The 18,011-nt window shown below is 39.7% G+C and overlaps 2 protein-coding genes across 2 annotated transcripts in view; both read left to right on the plus strand.

Annotated features, from left to right (window-relative positions):
* Positions 1–1,491: 1,491 nt before the first annotated feature.
* Positions 1,492–7,630, plus strand: SULT1C4 (sulfotransferase family 1C member 4). Its single transcript, XM_048936069.1, has 9 exons — positions 1,492–1,613; positions 2,016–2,116; positions 2,573–2,750; positions 4,324–4,461; positions 4,932–5,029; positions 5,351–5,477; positions 6,477–6,571; positions 6,764–6,944; positions 7,082–7,630. The coding sequence occupies exons 3-9, from the start codon at positions 2,579–2,581 to the stop codon at positions 7,192–7,194; spliced, it is 924 nt and encodes a 307-aa protein (XP_048792026.1). The 5' UTR covers positions 1,492–1,613; positions 2,016–2,116; positions 2,573–2,578; the 3' UTR covers positions 7,195–7,630.
* A 6,765-nt stretch (positions 7,631–14,395) lies between these two features.
* The window catches only part of GCC2 (GRIP and coiled-coil domain containing 2), a 31,525-nt gene continuing 27,909 nt past the window's right edge, over positions 14,396–18,011 (plus strand). The window contains exons 1-3 of the mRNA XM_048935965.1: positions 14,396–14,498; positions 17,138–17,200; positions 17,906–17,990. Coding sequence (XP_048791922.1) covers positions 14,493–14,498; positions 17,138–17,200; positions 17,906–17,990 — 154 coding nt within the window. The 5' untranslated portion in view covers positions 14,396–14,492. The remainder of the gene's footprint in view (positions 14,499–17,137; positions 17,201–17,905; positions 17,991–18,011) is intronic.

Consider the following 18,011-nt stretch of genomic DNA (forward strand, 5'->3'; position numbering starts at 1 on the left):
AGCTGAACATGAGACAGCAATTTGTGCATGCAGCCCAGAAGACAGGCTGGGGGAGCTGAGGTTTTCAAGCCTGGAGAAGGGTTTCGGGAGACCTCATTGTAGCCTTTAAAAATTTAAAAGGGCCTACAGGAAAAATGGGAAGGGACTCTATATCAGGAAGTAGAGTGACAGAACAAGATATAATGGCTTTAAAATAAAAAGGGGTGGACTTTGATTATATAAGAAATTCTTAATGATGAGGCATTGGCACAGGTTGCCCAGAGAAGGAATGGATGACCCATCCCTAGAAGTGTTCAAGGCCAGGTTGCATGGGCCTTTGAGCAAACTGATCTACTAGAAGGTGTCTCTGCTCATGGAAAGGGGTTGAACTAGATGGTCTTTAATGTCCCTTTCAACCCACACCGTTCTATGACTCTATGTATCAGTGATCTTGAACAGTTCATGTCAGCTCTCTTGGGCTTTGTACAAAAGCCCACGTTACTAACATAACATATAACCTGTAAAATTTCTGGGAAATGTAAACTGCATGTGGATCAAGGGGTAGAATGCTGATTAGCCCTCCATAAAAGATTGTGCAAGGATGGTCACATCCTCATTTGATTTGCATGCATTAAATATCTTTTAAAATGGAAACAGAAATAAAGCTATTTCAGATACAAATCTTGCCAGGCCATCCAAAGAACAACCAAACAGGAGTTTTGAGGACGCAGAGTGACTGCGTACCTTCAGTGGAAAATAGAAGCAGGACCAGACAGCAGTGCTGTGTATTCATAATTTTGCTTATGAATACAATCCATCCAAACTTTCTTGAGTTCAGCTGAAGCGACCTACATTTTGCCTCAGGAAAAGAATAACTTCTTCTGATGCATTCAAACATCTGACTGCAATATTTGAGAATTAATATAAAAGTGTCATTATTCGACTTTTGTCAGCCAGTGTTACTGTGCTGTTTGTGACTCATGTAGGGCACATCATTATCTCTCCCAGCACCTCATACAGAGTTAGGCAGAAACTTAGATTTTAGAAAGAAACATTACCTCACGTGTGGGGATACCAAACCCTGCAATGCCATACTAGTTGAGCAGTGAGCCTGTTAGAAAGTAGTCCAAAGCAAAAATGGCTAGCCCCATCAATAAAACATATCCTTGGACTTCCATTAAATGAGCATAGTACCAAATATCATGAAAATGAAACCAATTAATCCAGTCCCATGGATCTTAGGTGTTAACAGCAAATAAACTGTTCTGGCAACTTAGACTAATATTAGAAAGAAAATGTATCATTTCATGACTATTGACAACAATACAAATTAAAATAATCTGCCTGGAGGTAGTAGCCAACATCCAAGGTTGTTTTCAGCAAAGAATCGTACTTCAGATGAGAATTCAAAGTAGTTTTCCATGACAGGATTAAAAAGGAGTTAATTAACCAAGCCAGAAAAACTCTTCAGCTATTGGCTGCTGCTGTATTTCCTCCCTTGCTCTCATCACACTCATAGGAGGGATAGAAATTCCAGCCAAGCTTTCATTCTACATCTGTCTGAAGATCTGGGCAGTTACACTGTCACTGATATGACCTATGGCTGAAGACATTCAAGCATGAAAACTTCTCTTGTAAGTTTTTTTTGTCTTTTTTTTTTTAATTTCTTGACTCAGAGCTCAGTCACCAACCAACTTCTTGCTCTGTTCAACAGAATCTGTGTGAAAACAGATGTGAGTAAATATGGAAACAAACGGAAATATTTTGACAGTGTTTGCTGTTGAAATTGAAATCAGTCTTTTATCCTTTCTAACTCATATTTGTAATTGAGGTTATTTCTGTAGCCTCCCCGAATGCAGAAATTTCCACCAATCAGATTCTGGAACTTTGAATTTTATGGCTAGAATATTCCTCAAAAGGAATACATAAATCTGTAACTACTTTTTGTAAAGCTGTAGGATGGGCAGCGGATTCAACTGGGTTGATTTAAATAATTAATGTGTAACAGACTTTAGTTAATCATCTATCTGTTTCAGGTTATCTATCGGTAAAAAAATCCAGTATTCAGCAAAAAGCCCTAAAAGCGAAAAGCTGCAAGGACGAAACACAGACCAGACAAGTTCTGCACATATTTATCGTGAGTATCAGGCCCAAGGGGTGTTGTCAGGAGAGTCTGTTTATTTTCTTTCAGAACAAAAGGTTGGGTCCTATGTGCTGACTTCAGTGGGAGCTTTTAGGCTCTATTGTCTTTTGAATCACATCCCTGATTAGTTTTTCTTGCCTTTCAAATGTCACAATTACAGTCAGTGTTTTACATCAATATGTTTTCTAAAATGCCTAAAGATGGAAATAATGTTTGGGGTTTTTTAATCTCTTCTTGTATCTGAGTAAATGGAGTGGTTTTTAAAGATGCTGAGAGTTGCCAACAGCAACATGCCAAGCATTTCTTCAAATTACATCCAGGAGCATAAATATGGACTCAGATAGCTTGAAACACAGGCAAGTAAATCAGAGGATATGGAAAGGGACCTTGAGGTTGGGTGAGTCAATTTGGCAAACATGTCAATTTCCAAGCCTTTCATTCCTCACGCAGGACAAAATGTCCCTGGATAAAATGAAAAATTTGAGTCTGGATGATGATTTGCTCCGATCTGAATTGGGTGAAGTGCAAGGTATTCCTGTCATGAAACCAATATGCACCGTATGGGATCAAGTGTGGAACTTCAAAGCCAGACCTGATGATCTACTCATTGCAACATATGCAAAAGCAGGTTTGTGTAACATAGTAAATAGAACATAAAAGTTTAGGATAGTGCTCACTACCATGAAAGGAATGGAGAATTCCATTTTTCTGTTGCGACTGATATTTGTTTAATCCCAAAACTGACTTACATTTTAAAGACATGAAGCTCTATTAGCTGTGGTGAGCAACTTTTGACTCCTTTGGCAGAAATTACGGACTATTACTATTGAAGTTCAAATGGTCAAAGTCTAATTGCTCACACATTTCCTTCAATGTAGGCTATAGATACTAATGTACTGTAGAACTTTTCCATCAGCAGATGGTTATTTAACAAAGTCTGGTAAAAATCACAGTTCATTGAGAGATAACAGAAACTGTACAAGTGTGAATCGCATTCATACTTGAATTTACCATATCCTAATGACTTAGCATAAACCAGTACAGGAAACCTAACTGGAGATAGATTACTTTTCTTAAATAAATAACCAAATTCACTGACTGGACTTATAATTAATTACTATTTCTCCTTTTGATTAGATCATTTATACTTACTTTATGGGAAAGCAGCAAGTAACAGGATTTCAGTGCTTGCACTGAATGAACAGAAATACAGACAGTTCAGGGGATTTGGGAACTCAATGGCATTTGAAGGTCACAAAAAACTAGCAAGAATTTTTAAGTGTTGTTTCCAGCAGAAAAAAAAAAAAAAAAGCATATTGTTACCCAAAATTATTTATTTTTGAAGGTAGAGAAAATATTTTGCTGAAAGATTTTAGCTTATCTCTAGTCTACTTTAACTAAAAGGATGTTATTTGAGTCTGCCTAGATTAAAATATCTCAACCATAGTACTGAAAATAAATAAAATCAGGAGTACATTTGACATTATATTATATCTGCCAGGTTCACACAGTTCAAGCACCCTATTAGTGGCTGAATTTCCTACCCAGATAGCTTTCCAGGTTATTCCTTAGCTGGTTCTCTAGCCAAAGTACCTGGGAAGAGATGTGATTGCCCTCATGACCACAGCTACAACAGAAAAGAGGCACATGAGAGACACAAGGTGTTGCATTAATTCAGGCAGATGAAATAAAATGTACTGAGCTTCATTAAAGCATTTCACATGAGAATATTGAAAATACTGCAACTTTTTTATATTGTCAAACTATATACTCACTCAAAGATTATGTATTTCTTTTTTTTTTTTTCATTCAAATTCAGGATGAAAACAAAAATTGAAATTGTTGAATTGTTGTGAAAAGGTGGAAGTTGGGATACGGGAGTTTCATTCTTCTTTTCAAATAATGCAGATCTCCAAACAGTACTGTGTCTGTTTATCTCGCAGTGGCAGTAGAGGGTGTTTCTGTTAGAAAGAAAAAAAACGTTTCAAAAACAGAATCCCTGAAACTGTGCTTTGGAAATCACCTTTTTATACCTAACTATGCATTTTTCCTCCATTATCCTCTCTTCCTGTTTTTTCAGTCACGCTCTGTGCTGTTCCTTCCTCTTTTGACACGGATTCCATCCTTCCAGCTTTCAGTTCCCTAGCAGAAGAGACTCTCAGCTCTCCCTAGGCGAAACACCTAAGCACTGACATTTTCAGGTACTACGTGGACACAGGAGATAGTGGATATGATTGAACAAAATGGAGACGTTGAGAAGTGTAGACGTGCCAGTACTTACAAACGCCATCCTTTCCTTGAGTGGCATATCCCAGATTCTTCATCTCTCGGATACTCAGGTGAATATCACATAAATAGACTTGTATTTTAAATGAAGGGAAATAAAACAAGCATCCATAACTGATGCCATGGGCTTTCTTTGCCAATGTGCTATGTGCCACAACAAGAATCAGGATGCAGTTCATTTGCTTTACCACAAGCATTGAGTACTACACAAGCTGATACAAGGCTGGCAGATGTGGCACAGGCCCTACTGAAGGTGTGCCTCTGAAAGCTGTGTGTTGTACTCCACAGTACCTAAATCAGCTGCAGATGTCCTCAACACATAAGTAAAATTACATGAGTAAAAATTCCTTCAGAAGCACAAAAGTTGCTTATGCAATGTTGTCTACGTTCTGTTTAGTTGCTTCAGAGATAAATGATCGTTTTAAGGTGACCTTCTAAAAGGTCACCATCAAAATCTCAATAACAAAGAAGCACTAGTAGAACTTAAAGAGCAGGTCAGTTCTCATAAATAGTCTTTCTGCAGGCCTGAAGTTAGCTGAAGCTATGCCTTCTCCACGAACAATGAAAAGTCATCTCCCTGTGCAGCTGGTACCTCCCTCCTTCTGGGAACAAAAGTGCAAGGTAAGGCTGAAGAGGTAGGAATCTCTCTACTTCAAATGGAAAGAAAGTAATAAAAGCAGACTGAATGTGGTTTCCAGAATCTTTGTGAAAGGTCTCCTCAGCTACCTCCCCTTTATTGCTCAAGGTCTGTGTGAAACTAAAGAAGTGGTGGCTGAGTTTTCTGTGTTGGAGGTCAGAGAATGGCAGTTTCCAAGCAAAATCTCTTCAGCCTTTGTTACTCAGGCTCCAAGGGAAAACAAGGAGAAGCTCAATATTTATAGAAGCATGCTTAATCTTGTATTTTCTCTCTCTCTTTCTCTCTCATTTTCACATCCAACAAAGATCATCTATGTGGCAAGAAATGCAAAAGACAACCTGGTGTCATACTACCATTTCCACAGAATGAATAAAGTATTGCCTGACCCAGGAACCATTGAGGAATTCACAGAGAAATTCATGAGTGGAGAAGGTGATGAGCTGCAAATAGTTGTTTAAGAAATTTTGTTCATTTAAAACTACCCAATAGCTAAATATCTGTTTTGAAATTCAGTGCTGACAGTCTGTGGAGGAATACCCACTAAAAGTGTTTCAGTAGTAATTTCTCTTCATTCAAAGGTTTTTACCTTTGAATACCTAAAAGATGAACCATATATTTACATGCACACTTTGAGAGAAAAAAAAAATAAACAATGCTGTTCTTTACTCCATTATCTTTCAAAACCATATGTGATGATTTTTAGGTTTTTCTCTGTGAGGATAAAAGAAACCTGCTTAGAAGCCACCAGGGAAAATACAACAGCTCAATGGCTGTATTCTAGCATGACACACAAGAGAGCCAAGTTTAATTATGCATAGATTGTGCAGCATGAATTTGAACTAGGAGAGTCCTTTTACATAAATTCAACTGTCTAAAAATCAGGCATCTGAAAAAAGCCAATTATCTAGCTAAGGACAGGCAACCTCATAAACTGATTCTTCTTCTAAAAGAGGCACTAATATCCAAAAAATAAAACCTGTTCATTTGGATGACAGTGTTCAATTTTGGTCAGAAAAAGTTTCCATAGGTCCTTTTTGGAAATATGTAGACCTAGAAGCACCACTGTCTGGACCAGAGTGAAAGTCTCATGCCTAATTAAAAGTCTCCACTTGCATGCCTTCTTCTGCCAGCGCAGTTGCTTAGAACATAGCAACCTCTGTCCAAGCCAGTCAGCTTGGTACTTACTGGAGAGAAACAGCCACTTCTGACAGCATACCAAATAATTCAACCAGTTAGAATAATACAGGTTGAAAGGAACCTTTCTTGTCCGTATAGTCCAACACCCTGCAGGGCAAACTGAAAGTGAATCAAAACTAGCTTAAAAAACAGGGAAATATACAGACATTGATTGTGGAGGAAGTGTCAGAGACGCAGACACTTCAAGACAAGACTGGGTATTTATAGCTACTGCTGCTGTTACTCCTTTTTCAGTGCTTTGGGGCTCCTGGTATGACCACGTAAAAGGATGGTGGAAGGCAAAAGACAAGCACCGTATTCTCTTCCTCTTCTATGAGGATATGAAGGAGGTAAAGCCTGAATGTGTGTTTATAGAGATCTGTTTGAAATCTGGAAGTTCAGTACATATCTAAAATCAACAGATGCCTATTATGTCATCTGTACCTGTAAACCTTCACACAACTTTACTTTTCACCTTGATAACAACTCCAATTTCCTTGCTTTTTTTGGCTCTGTTTCTTGTCGTACTTTCTTCTCTGCAGAATCCAAAGAGAGAAATTCGTAAGATTATGAAGTTTCTGGAGAAGGACTTAGACGAGGAGGTTCTCAACAGAATAATATATAATACCTCATTTGAGATAATGAAAGACAATCCCATGGCAAACTACACTAGGGATTTTGAGGGAGTAATGGATCACTCAGTTTCCCCATTCATGAGAAAAGGTACTGAGTTTTATTACTGGCATTAAGTCTCTGCTTGTCATTCTTCCTTGAAATAATCGTTCTATTCAAGTATCGATCTTTAGTAAGTCGTGGGCTACAAGAAATAATGGTAAATTAAAATATTTTCTTTTTCATAGGAGCTGTTGGAGACTGGAAGAATTATTTGACTGTGGCAATGAACAAGAAATTTGATCAGGATTACAAGAAGAAAATGGCTGACACCTCTCTAGTTTTTCGCACGGAATTGTGAATATTAGCAACAGAAGTTATTTTTACAATCTATCAGCATTTTCCTTTTTCCATATTTTGCTTTTCCTTCACAAAATGCCTTTCAAAATCTTTCACACACTACTGATTATTCATTATGATGAGATTGTTCAAACTATGTGGAATGTAGATTTGCCTCCCTGAATAAAATGCTCCTTCCCTGATTATTTGCCATTCAACCCTTCCACAGTAACTTTTAGCATTAACTGAATTATTTCAGATATTTTGGGTTTCTGTCTTTGTTAAACTGGAGTTGATATCACTGGCATTTTCAAATCAGAAATTAGGAAACGAACAGGAAAAAAAGCTGTGGGCATTATAATATGCTATTCCCACATTGTATAAATGTTAATTGATAAATGAACAACAATAAAGAATTTTAAATGTTGGTCAAGAATAAACAAAGCAAGAGAAGTGCACCAAGTAGAATCATTTTATTTTTTTCTTGTTTTAAGCCAGGCATCATAAATGCCATTGAGATGAAAGCAGCATTTCGAAAGACATCAAACACCCATTATCTGATGAAATTTGTTACAGGGCTATAGAGAGGTACTCATCTTCAATCCAGCTGTGAAGGTTGTAGATACTAATGCATCAAGACAAGAAGGTTTTGCCATTGTTGCCTTTTTGAAATGAATAGCACCAACTTCTGCAGACCTCTGCAGAAAATCCTGAAAGTTCATATGAAGCAGGTCAAGAGTCAGTGCTGACAATATTTGTCCCTTCTCCACCTTCATAAATGTGTCCATCAGACTTATCACATTATCACCTACTCCTTTTCTATGCTCTTCCCTTGTTGACTAAATATAAAACCAGCTCAATTAGAACCTTTAGTTGCACTAAGGTTTGCTCAATATTATCAAATAATGCTTTAGCATTAGCACCAGAACTATAGACATTTCTTCAGTTGGTAGGAAATTAGTCAAAATAATCCATTGCCCTTTTAATCACAGACAACTATTACCAATCAAACCACTTCTACATTTGAAGTGTCGCTACTGAGTTCAACACACAAAAAGCCCCTGAAGAGTTCCTGTTTAACTGGATTTGCAGCCTGAATGTCAGAGGGAAAACAACTACAGCAGCTAGAGGAAAATACTGTCTTGGTTTCTATAGCTCAACACAAAATGTTTACTGCATGAATTTTCTCTTTGGCCCAAGGAGGTTCCAGGGATCTACTAACAGCAGCAAAAGCCAGTGTGCACAGACCATTTCAAGATAGAGATTTATCCAAATATCTAAATTGAACATATTTCTTTAAAGAGCACCAATATCAAGTTTGGAAACAACAAAAGGCTTCCTATCAAATGTGGAAGTTAAATTGTCAGCTCTCAACCCAACAAGTTTCTCTTAAAAATGCAGGAAATACTGGAACTAGAAGTATGTATCCGTTAAACAGATGCAAACGTAGGCATTGGGAGGACTTTTGATCAGTGGAGATTCCTGGCCACATATAAAGGATGTATCTGAAAACTGGCTAAGAAAAAAAAAATCATCTAACAGAGGTGCTGCTGCTCCTTGCAGCAAAATTAAACATGAGCCTGGGTAGGTTTCTGTGTCTTCTCTAGTTTTTGTTCATGATTAACTTAGCTTGTTATTTCACTGTCACCAGTACAAGGAAAAGGTGTTGCCTGCTCTCTGACTATTTCTATTCTCTTGGGTCACTCCAAGAAATGAAGTGAGTCAGCTCTTTGTCAATCTAATCCTCATTCAGGGTCATAAGAGCTATCAGTAAATAGAAAATATGCTTAACTCAGTAGCTAGGTAACATATTATGAGGTTGCACAGGTGACCTATTTGCTCCTCTTTTGAAATCTCTCTGTTTATTAGAAGGACAAAATGCTGAAGGCATCTGCTGCAGGGTGAGGGTGACATAGGCTTGTGTCATACTTGTTTATCTTCCTTAGCTATATCTTCACCCATCTGGAATTCAGCTGCTCTGAAAAGCAGATAAAAGTAATGCAGGTCAGAGAAAGCAATCTTGGGAGAAGAAAAAAAAAAAAGAGGGTGAACAAGCACTGGATACTTACTGGATCATCTTTCCTTATCTCATTTATATCATACGTATAAATATATAATCCATCTTTGAATATATATAATATATATATTTGAATATATATAATATATATTCAAAGATGGAAACACAAACCTTTATGAGAAAATATAGCTGGCAGGGGAATAGAAAAATGAGATGTTTTTTTCCTTTTAAGCCATTTTAACCCAGCATCGTTGAGACAGAACAACCCATTTGTAATATGTTATGCATTGAAATTAATTCCTTGTAAAACTACTGGTAACAATTAGTTGTTCTCAGTAAGACTGCATCTGTAGTTACAGGAAAAGTTTGAGAAAGGGGTATAGGCTATGTGCATCCCCCAATGGTCCTGGAAATGATTGTATTTTGGTGTCTGTTGTGAGAGTATCACAACAGATATGTGTGTGTGCTTGTGTAGACGGCTGGAGAGTGCCAACATTCAGAGTGCCTTTAACTTGCATATCTTTATCAGTTGCTATGTATAGAATAGCTTTAAATGATGTGTTTATAACTAATGTGTACATTGGTAAGACGTTTAATATATTTTGACATAAGATACTATAAATCACAGAGCACCAGCAGAAGGAGATTGTACATGGTTAACTACATTATTTCACAGTCTAAACCACTGTAGACTTTGTGATTCTCTGTTTACTACAGTGACAGAGCTATGTTCAGAGCTCAAGTCAGACATATGCTCTGAACATACACTGGTACTTTATTTTTGTCCAACTACCTAGAAGCATGATTTTACTGACTTTCTTATACAAGTGCAACTTCTTCTATGTAAGCTCAAACAGGACCTGTGTCAGTTTAGCTGATGCAACCCCACAGCAAGCTCTTCAGTGCTGCTTCTCTTCTATGAAAGCATACCTGCAGAGTTTTGATAGCTGACAAATGTTTGAAAACCAGCGTTCATTAATGCATACTAACTATCACGTTTGCCTGCTTTGTAGCTCTGCGCTAACAGATACGAAATCAAGTCCTCCCACTGGAATGAATGAAGATTACTGCTTTGATACTCTGCTTTACTAAAAACTGCTGTATGAGTTTCAGGGTAGTCATGATCTCCCTGTAGCTTGACTGTCTTTACAAAATAGCAGAGCCATTTTACTTCCACATGTGGAAGGTGGCCATTTAAAAACCAAAATGGAAGAAGTGCCAAGCTTAAAAAATAATTAAGGCAAGAGGCAGAGAAAGAGCTATTCTACCTTCTTAGCTAGCATTCAGAGGTAGAGAAGCACTGCTTTCCTTTCTATTAATTGTACTGCAGATTATCTGCTTTGTGCTTGGATTGAAAGTTACTGCTTATCTGGTTAGGAAACAGACCATTGACAGAGGGTAGCTTTTATTCTACTTGTTCTACCTATATAGGATATAGATATCTTAGCCTACAATCTATATAGCATAAATTTTTTATAAAGATTTATGTCAACATACTCAGAAGAAGCCTTATCTTTACAACAAGGTTAATGATTAATTCTGGAATTTTCCAGAGGTGCAATAACATTGTTTTTTAAGCCTGGACTTCCACTCACATCTCTTGATTAGTCACGGGAGCCCCGGTTCAGTGAAGGCTACAGGTGAGACTAAGAGGGTCTCTGAGGAAATTCATTCCATTCATAGGATGAAGCCAAACCATGCTGCCAGGCCTGAAGTCATGGGCTTAGGCTGGATAACCAGGCTCTGCCTGAAGCACAGACTTAGGCACCACGTAGGTGGACTGGGAATGCTGTAGTGCAGCAGTATTCCATGCTTAATGTTGAAGAGGCAAATCAGTCACGCATCATTTTCCAGAAGGGCTTTAGCATAACCTGCTGCAGGGACAGCTGGTATTTTTAAGCAGTGCGAGCTCAGAGTGTGTGAAGGCTCACAGCTGAATTACAGGCATCTAATATGATTGTGGAGACACTGGGAGAATGTCAAAAGCAAGATACCTATGGTATCTGCTCTGATAGTGGTAATACAGCTGTGGATATGGTCTTAGGCTGGACATCTGAAAAATAAGGTAACTGAATTATTGAAAAATTCTTAGAATGAGGCCTGCTGATTCCTAATAACCTGTTATTGTGCCAATAAGCCACATTGATCTTTATTTGCTTCTATTTCTATATGCAGTTACAAGAGTTTTCATGATCAGTCAACAACAGAACAGTCTTCTACAGCCAGACCCAACCCTAGGCGCTCAAACACAATTTTACCTTCCTTGTTTAATGATAATCTCTGAATAGGCTCGGTGGGCTTTGCAGACTAGTAGCAAAACACTGAACTCTTTACCTCTCATTTCTTGTTGCAATTTCAGAACAGAATTAAGGGTTAGATAAACAATTTCTTCTCTCTCTCTCTTTTTTTTTTTTAATTGCTAACAGGGCCCTTCACACACAAAGCAGTATAAATATAGGACAGTACTGTCCCTGCATCACATTCACTCTTAAAACATTCAGAATAGCCTCCCCTTTCACACTAATTTCTCACTATACCTGTCGTCCGTACAATTCCACAACCTAATAACCCTAAACCTAAGTAAATGTGGCTATGGTCAGCCACAGATTTTACAGTTCAATTGCACAGTGTAGAGAGTATACTTGAAGCTTCCAAACAGGAATGAATAGTTAACATACCATAAATTCATACCCTGCCTTTCTTTATACTAATTTTGTATGTAGAGAAGCCATAAAAGTAACTTAAAGCAAGGATACTGGCTGGCACAAAGTGTTTCATAAAGGAAAGTTAGTGATGTACAGAACCGGCTGGAAAGGCAGATTCAGATTCTACAGAGCCAAATATTTAAAGCATCAGCTTTGCAAGTTAGAAACACATTCCTCAGGTGCAAAATTATAGTAATTTCCTCATTCTGTACTCTTCAGAACATTCCTGTAGGTCTAATAATTTCAGTGCTAGTGAACAAGTGTTTATACACAGCCTTTGTGCAATGGCTAAACATAGTCCTGTGGAACTTGGCCTTCCAATGAGAGCAAGATCTAAAGTTCATTATGCTCTGCCCCAACACGTTTCATAAGGCTTCTGGCAATCTTGTTTTACATAAACAATGCTATAAGAAGAACTAATTATCTTTACAAAGATAATAAAATTATAGAATACATAGGGCATATAAATTATTCTTGTTTTTCTCACTTATCTTGTCCCAAATTAGCTGCATGCAGTAAGCATAATCCTAATGACTCCTTTGAGATAGGTAAGATACTATTCATAATCTGTTTAAGAAAATAATGTGAGACTATTACAGGTGCAAATCAGCATTTCTTCCAAGAAATATGGAGCAACTTTAGCATAAGAAATGTTTGGTTGTAACAAATTGAAATGGTCACCCATCAAAATCCTCAGTGTTTTTTCTTCTGTTCTTTCTAGGAATGACTATTTTATTCTGCTTCTATACTCTAAACAGGATGTTTCGCAGTTCCTGTTGCAATTTAAGTCCTGAAACAAGGAGCGTCAAAACCTTTTTATTTGTTTAGAGAAATCGGTTTTGCACAAGTTCTCTTGCACAAAACAAAAGGGAGCAGGGTGAGATCTGGCCCGTGTGTCAAACACACATCCCACAGAGTGGGGAGCTCTGTCAGGGCCCAGTTCAGAGCCTTCCAGGCTGGGTGAGGAAAGACAGCCCCTATGTTGGCTGCTCTGTGGGAGCACAGAGCACACTTTTGAGGAGCATAAGGAGAGGGGTAGTGGAAAGGCAGCTCTTAAGGACTTGTTACAAAGATCCACACCTGGCCAGCAGCCTGTGAGAGCAAGGAACTACCTGCTGCTGCAGCAAATTTTTACCTGCATCTGTTACAGTATGCCATAAACATACATATAGTGAGTGCACTGGGGTACAGAGCACAAGACAAGGGAATGCTTTTTGAGGTATGTATGAACAACCTTTCAGCCTTTTGTCACTATTTATAATTTGATTTTGAAAAGGAGGAGGACAATAGGAATACTCAGCAAAATTCAAGTTGCTCATCCAAGAGCAACATCTTGACAAACACAGCTGCCTAATTTACTAAGACAGTAGGTGTTCTCTCATGACACTCCAATTAATTCAGTGATATTCAATATTTATCTGGGGAATTGTAAAGAGAACAATATGCCTAAATTGTTTTTGCCAAGCAACTTCTCATTAAAAATCAATTACATACCATGCAACATCAAAAATACTGCAAGCATTATCAATGTGCGTTCATGCACACAGAAAAAAGAAAAAAAGTGCATACTTTAAAAATGCTGGTAGGTATCTTTCCTCTCAAACTCCAACCTAGAAAAAGGTCTTTTCATTCTGAAACTGAACTGCAAGCTGCAACACTGGGCTTCTGCTATTTAATGTGGTACATGTATATGCAGGTGATGGTTTCTAGGTATGGACAGTCTTCAGTCACATTGGGGGGGGTCCCAGGTTGGATATCAAGGAAGACTTCTCAGAAGGAGTGGTGAGGCACTGGCACAGGCTGCCCAGGGGGGTGGTGAAGTCACTGTATCTGGAGGTGCTTGGGAAGTGTGGAGGTGTGGCACCGAGGGATGTGGTTAGATGGGCTGATGGTTGGACTAGGTGATCACATCACAGAATGGCCAGGGTTGGAAGGGACCTCAAGGATCATCAAGATCCAACCCCCCTGCCACATGCAGGGCCACCAACCTCCCCATTTAATACTAGACCAGGCTGCCCAGGGCCCCATCCAACCTGGCCTTGAACACCTCCAGGGACGGGGCATCCACAACCTCTCTGGGCAGCCTGTTCCAGCACCTCACCACTCTCTCTGTAAAGAACTACCCCTTGACATCCAACCTAAATCTTCCCTCACTCAACTTAAAACCATTTCCCCTTGTCCTGCTGTTGTCTACCCTTTCAAAGAGTTGACTCCCCTCCTGTTTCTAGGCTGCAATTAGGTATTGAAAGGCTACAATGAGATCACCCCACAGCCTTCCTTTCTCCAGGCTGAACAAGCCCAGCTCCCTCAGCCTGTCTTCGTAGGCGAGGTACTCCAGCCCCCTGACTATCTTTGTGGTTCTCCTCTGGACCCTCTCCAACAGCTCCCGGTCTTCTTGTACTGGGGGCCGCGCTCAGGAGGCGTGGCCATACTCAGGGGCGGGGCTCCGGTGACTGTCGCTCTGCAGCTGTCAGCCGCAGGGGGGCGCGCCGCCTTAGCGGCGTGCGGGAATGACGAAGGCGGAAGTGGGGGCGCGGGGGTAGCGGTGCCGTCAGGGGCGCCGCGGTCGCTCCGCGCTAGCAGCGAGCCGGCTCCGTCATGGAGGTAACGGGCGGGCGGGCGAGCGTCGCCGTGGGGGCCGTTACCTGACCCTCGCGCAGGCGCGTGACTTCGGGCCGCGTTTGCGGGCGCGCAGCCCTCAGCTCCCGCGGGGTCGGGGCGGGGGTGCGACTCCCTCCTGAGGGGGCGGGAAGGGGCTGCCGGGATGTGAGAACGCTGGGCGAGCGTCTGGGGGTGCCGTGCCGCGTGCGGGGCTGGGGGAAGCCGGTCGGGGCTGGCTGAAGGGAAGCGCGCTCAGCTGACGAGTGGGGGTATTGTGGGTGAACAAACGTCGGTCTGTAAAAGTTCCCCCGGGTGAACAGGGGTTAGTGAGGTAACCCCGTGTGTTAACTGTGCGTCAGCTGCGAGCGGGGTGTATAGAATCAGAATATCCCGAGTTGGACCCATAAGGATCGTCTAGTCCGGCTTCTGGACGTCTATCTCGTGTGGCTTCTGTAACCATGATTACATGAGATGAACGCAAAGGCAGCGTCACAGAGTTCGAGCACCGTGCATGAAATGAGCCCTGCCAGTGGTTACTGAGCTGTGTTCAGGCCGTGCCACTGCTGAGGTGGCCACTAGCCGGGATGTGTTTTGGAATAATTCTCTGTGGCTGTGCTGCCAGATCTCGGCTCAGGATGGTCATCACTGCCGCAGGTTACAGCACAGCTTAGCAGAAGGTCTGGCCAGTAGTGGAAGAGTATGCTTAGTTATTGCAGAAGAAAGAATCACACTCATAAAATGCCCTGGGTTGAAAAGGACCACAATGATCATCTAGTTTCACAACTCCCCTGCTACATGCAGGGTCGCCAGGCTGCCCAGAGCCACATCCAGCCTGGCCTTGAATGCCTCCAGGAATGGGGCATCCACAACCTCCTTGGGCAACCTGTTCCATTGTGTGACCTCCCCTGTGTGAAAAACTTCCTCCTGACATCTAACCTAAACCTCCCTTGTCTCAGTTTAAAACTAGAAGGGAGTAGATAGCAATTAAAATACAGAGAGCATGCTAAACTGTGGCTTGGAGACACCTTAATGCAGACAAGGAAGGCCTTAAATATATGTGTACATGACCAGCCAAGTGTGGAAGCGTAGCCTAGTTTCAGAATGACAGAGCAGGAACTTGAGAATTCTTACAGGATTCAGTGTTGTCCTTGGAAGTGTGCTATGTATTGGTTCACGGCTTGGGCACACCCAATCTGTCAAAAGTAGGGTTTTTGAGTAACCACCTTCCTTGTTTTTCCTACAGTTCAAACAAATGAAGCTCTGTACATGAGTTCCTTGTTGTGTCTGTTCCCAGAACAGCAAAACTGGATGCTGACTACGTGATACATTGCTGCCTCTGTGCATGCTACCTACAAGTAGCACAAAAGTAACATAGCTCCTGACCTTATTGCAGTATAGAGAGATGTGCTACCATTTTTCTTAAGCTGTACATCCAATGTGTTATACCTAATCCTACTGTGTAAATAAACTGCTTGTAGTGGCAGCATTGAACTAAGAACAGTGCTGAAATGTTAAGAACGTAAATGTTTACAAAGGTTGTGTACCAAGATAATTTGAACTACAAACTTATTTATAGCTTTCTTTCATAAATGTTACATTTGTGTTGGACAGGCATATTATTTTCTAACAAGTTTCCTTTTACCTTCTCAAAAAATCCCAGCTCACATGTTCCAGAGAGTTAACTGTAACTGCTTTTGTCCTTGGTCTGCACTTGAACTGGTATTTCTAGATAGAGTCTTTCCTGTTATCTCTCTGAGCTTGTCTCTCAAAATTGTTTGTCAGCAGTTATCCATTTAAAATAATTTAAATCTTGTTTGTTTGCCTAAGTTTGTATTATTTTTTTTTTCTCGGAATAAAAAGCATAGCAAAATAAAAGTAAGGGAGTGTGTGAAGATATAGACCTCTACTCACTCCCTAGAATAAGAGAAAACACAGGATAAAACTTAAAGCCTGAAATTCTGCCCTTCGTGTGTTGCAAGTCTCTGTTCAATTTCCCTTTTCTCCATCATATTTATGAATGTTTTTTTACATTCCCAAGTATTGATAAGCGTATCTTGTGAACCTACTCTAAAATAAAACAGAGTATCACAGATTAAATCTGTGGAAGATCATGGCAAAAAGTGTCATGCATGTAAATGTTAGGAATAGAGAGTCCAGAATGTAGACCCTTTTAAAATATATTTTCAGGCCTAAACTTTTAGTGATCACTGCTGTGTTTAAAAAAAACAGTAGCCATAATTGTGGGATGTATTTTGTTAGGAAGTTCCCAACATTTGTTATAACTGCTGATACGCTACAACTTATTTGCTTTTTTTTTTGTGCATTTTTAAATGGTTTTTAAATAACAGTGATGAGACACACTATTGCAACTTTGTTTGTAAACAGAATGACTTTTCAGTAGCGTAACAGAATCGTAACACTGATTTAGAAATCAGGAGTGTTCAAGTCTGCTGTTTTATTGGATTAATCCCAATTGGCCTCTGTCTGACTTTTCTCTATTTTTCCATCTACTGATCCACAAATACTGTAGTTCTGTTGAATTCCCACTATATTAGTTGTTCTCCATGTTTTCAGACTTCAGTTCCTTTGGTAGTTTGTGTAAAAACGTTCAGTTTTCACATAGTATCTTTATTTTTTTGTAGGTGCAAGATGGAGGACAAGAGATGGTGGCATCCCCTGCCACACCAGGATCAGGCAAATCAAAGGTGATCAAATCTTGCAAATAGATTTATTTGAAAAGCAGTGGTAGAGAGGGTTACAGCTTATCGTGCTAGCCGTGATTAACAGAAAGGCATGAGGGTACTTTTAAGCAATTTCCAGGCTTCTAGACTTCTTCAAAAATTGATATATAAACACAAGGCTAAGACATTTTGGAAAGGATGTAACAGTTCTGTTACTGATATGTTCACTTGATGTTGTAATAACTGACAAATTATTTAGTAGCATCTAGCTCTGATAGTAGTGTATTTCATAATGTACAAAGACTTCTTTCCATGTTCTGGATGTAAACTGTTAAATGCTGACTTCAGGTCAGTGTACTACATTTAAAACACTGTTCAAATCATCTTACTCCCAACATCTTAACCTGTGTTCTGAACTACAACCCTTCCCCAGTGAAGTTCTTTTTTTTCTCATTGATGCTTTCCAGTTGTGTGCTTTAGAAAGATTTCAGAAAAGCACAGAATTAAGAGTAGTTCTTCTTGTTGCACTTGAAATGATAGAACTGGATAACTGCAATACCTTGGCCTGTTGCTGTCCTAGAGCATGCTAGAGCATGTTCCCATCCTAAGATTTCACTTAATGGAAGTCAGATATTAAAATGACTTGTTTTCTGTTTGCCTCTAGATTAGAGGAATTTGGTTTCTGTATTATGTACTTTTTTTTCTTTTTTCTTTTTTTCTTTTTTATAGCTGGACACATTGCCCAAAGAAGATCTCATCAAGTTTGCAAAAAAGCAAATGATGCTAATACAGAAAGTGAAGTCAAGATGTACAGGTATCTCATTGAAATGGGAGT

The sequence above is a fragment of the Lagopus muta genome, chromosome 1 (assembly GCF_023343835.1).
Source record: "Lagopus muta isolate bLagMut1 chromosome 1, bLagMut1 primary, whole genome shotgun sequence".
Lineage (NCBI taxonomy): Eukaryota > Metazoa > Chordata > Aves > Galliformes > Phasianidae > Lagopus > Lagopus muta.

What these genes read in the sequence shown, in the direction of transcription:
- SULT1C4 (XM_048936069.1), top strand. Translation starts at nt 2,579, where the DNA reads ATGTCCCTGGATAAAATGAAAAATTTGAGTCTGGATGATGATTTGCTC. An exon ending in TTCATCTCTCGGATACTCAG is followed by an intron (nt 4,462 to 4,931) that starts GTGAATATCACA and finishes GTCTTTCTGCAG; the next exon opens with GCCTGAAGTTAGCTGAAGCT. An exon ending in TTCCCCATTCATGAGAAAAG is followed by an intron (nt 6,945 to 7,081) that starts GTACTGAGTTTT and finishes TCTTTTTCATAG; the next exon opens with GAGCTGTTGGAGACTGGAAG.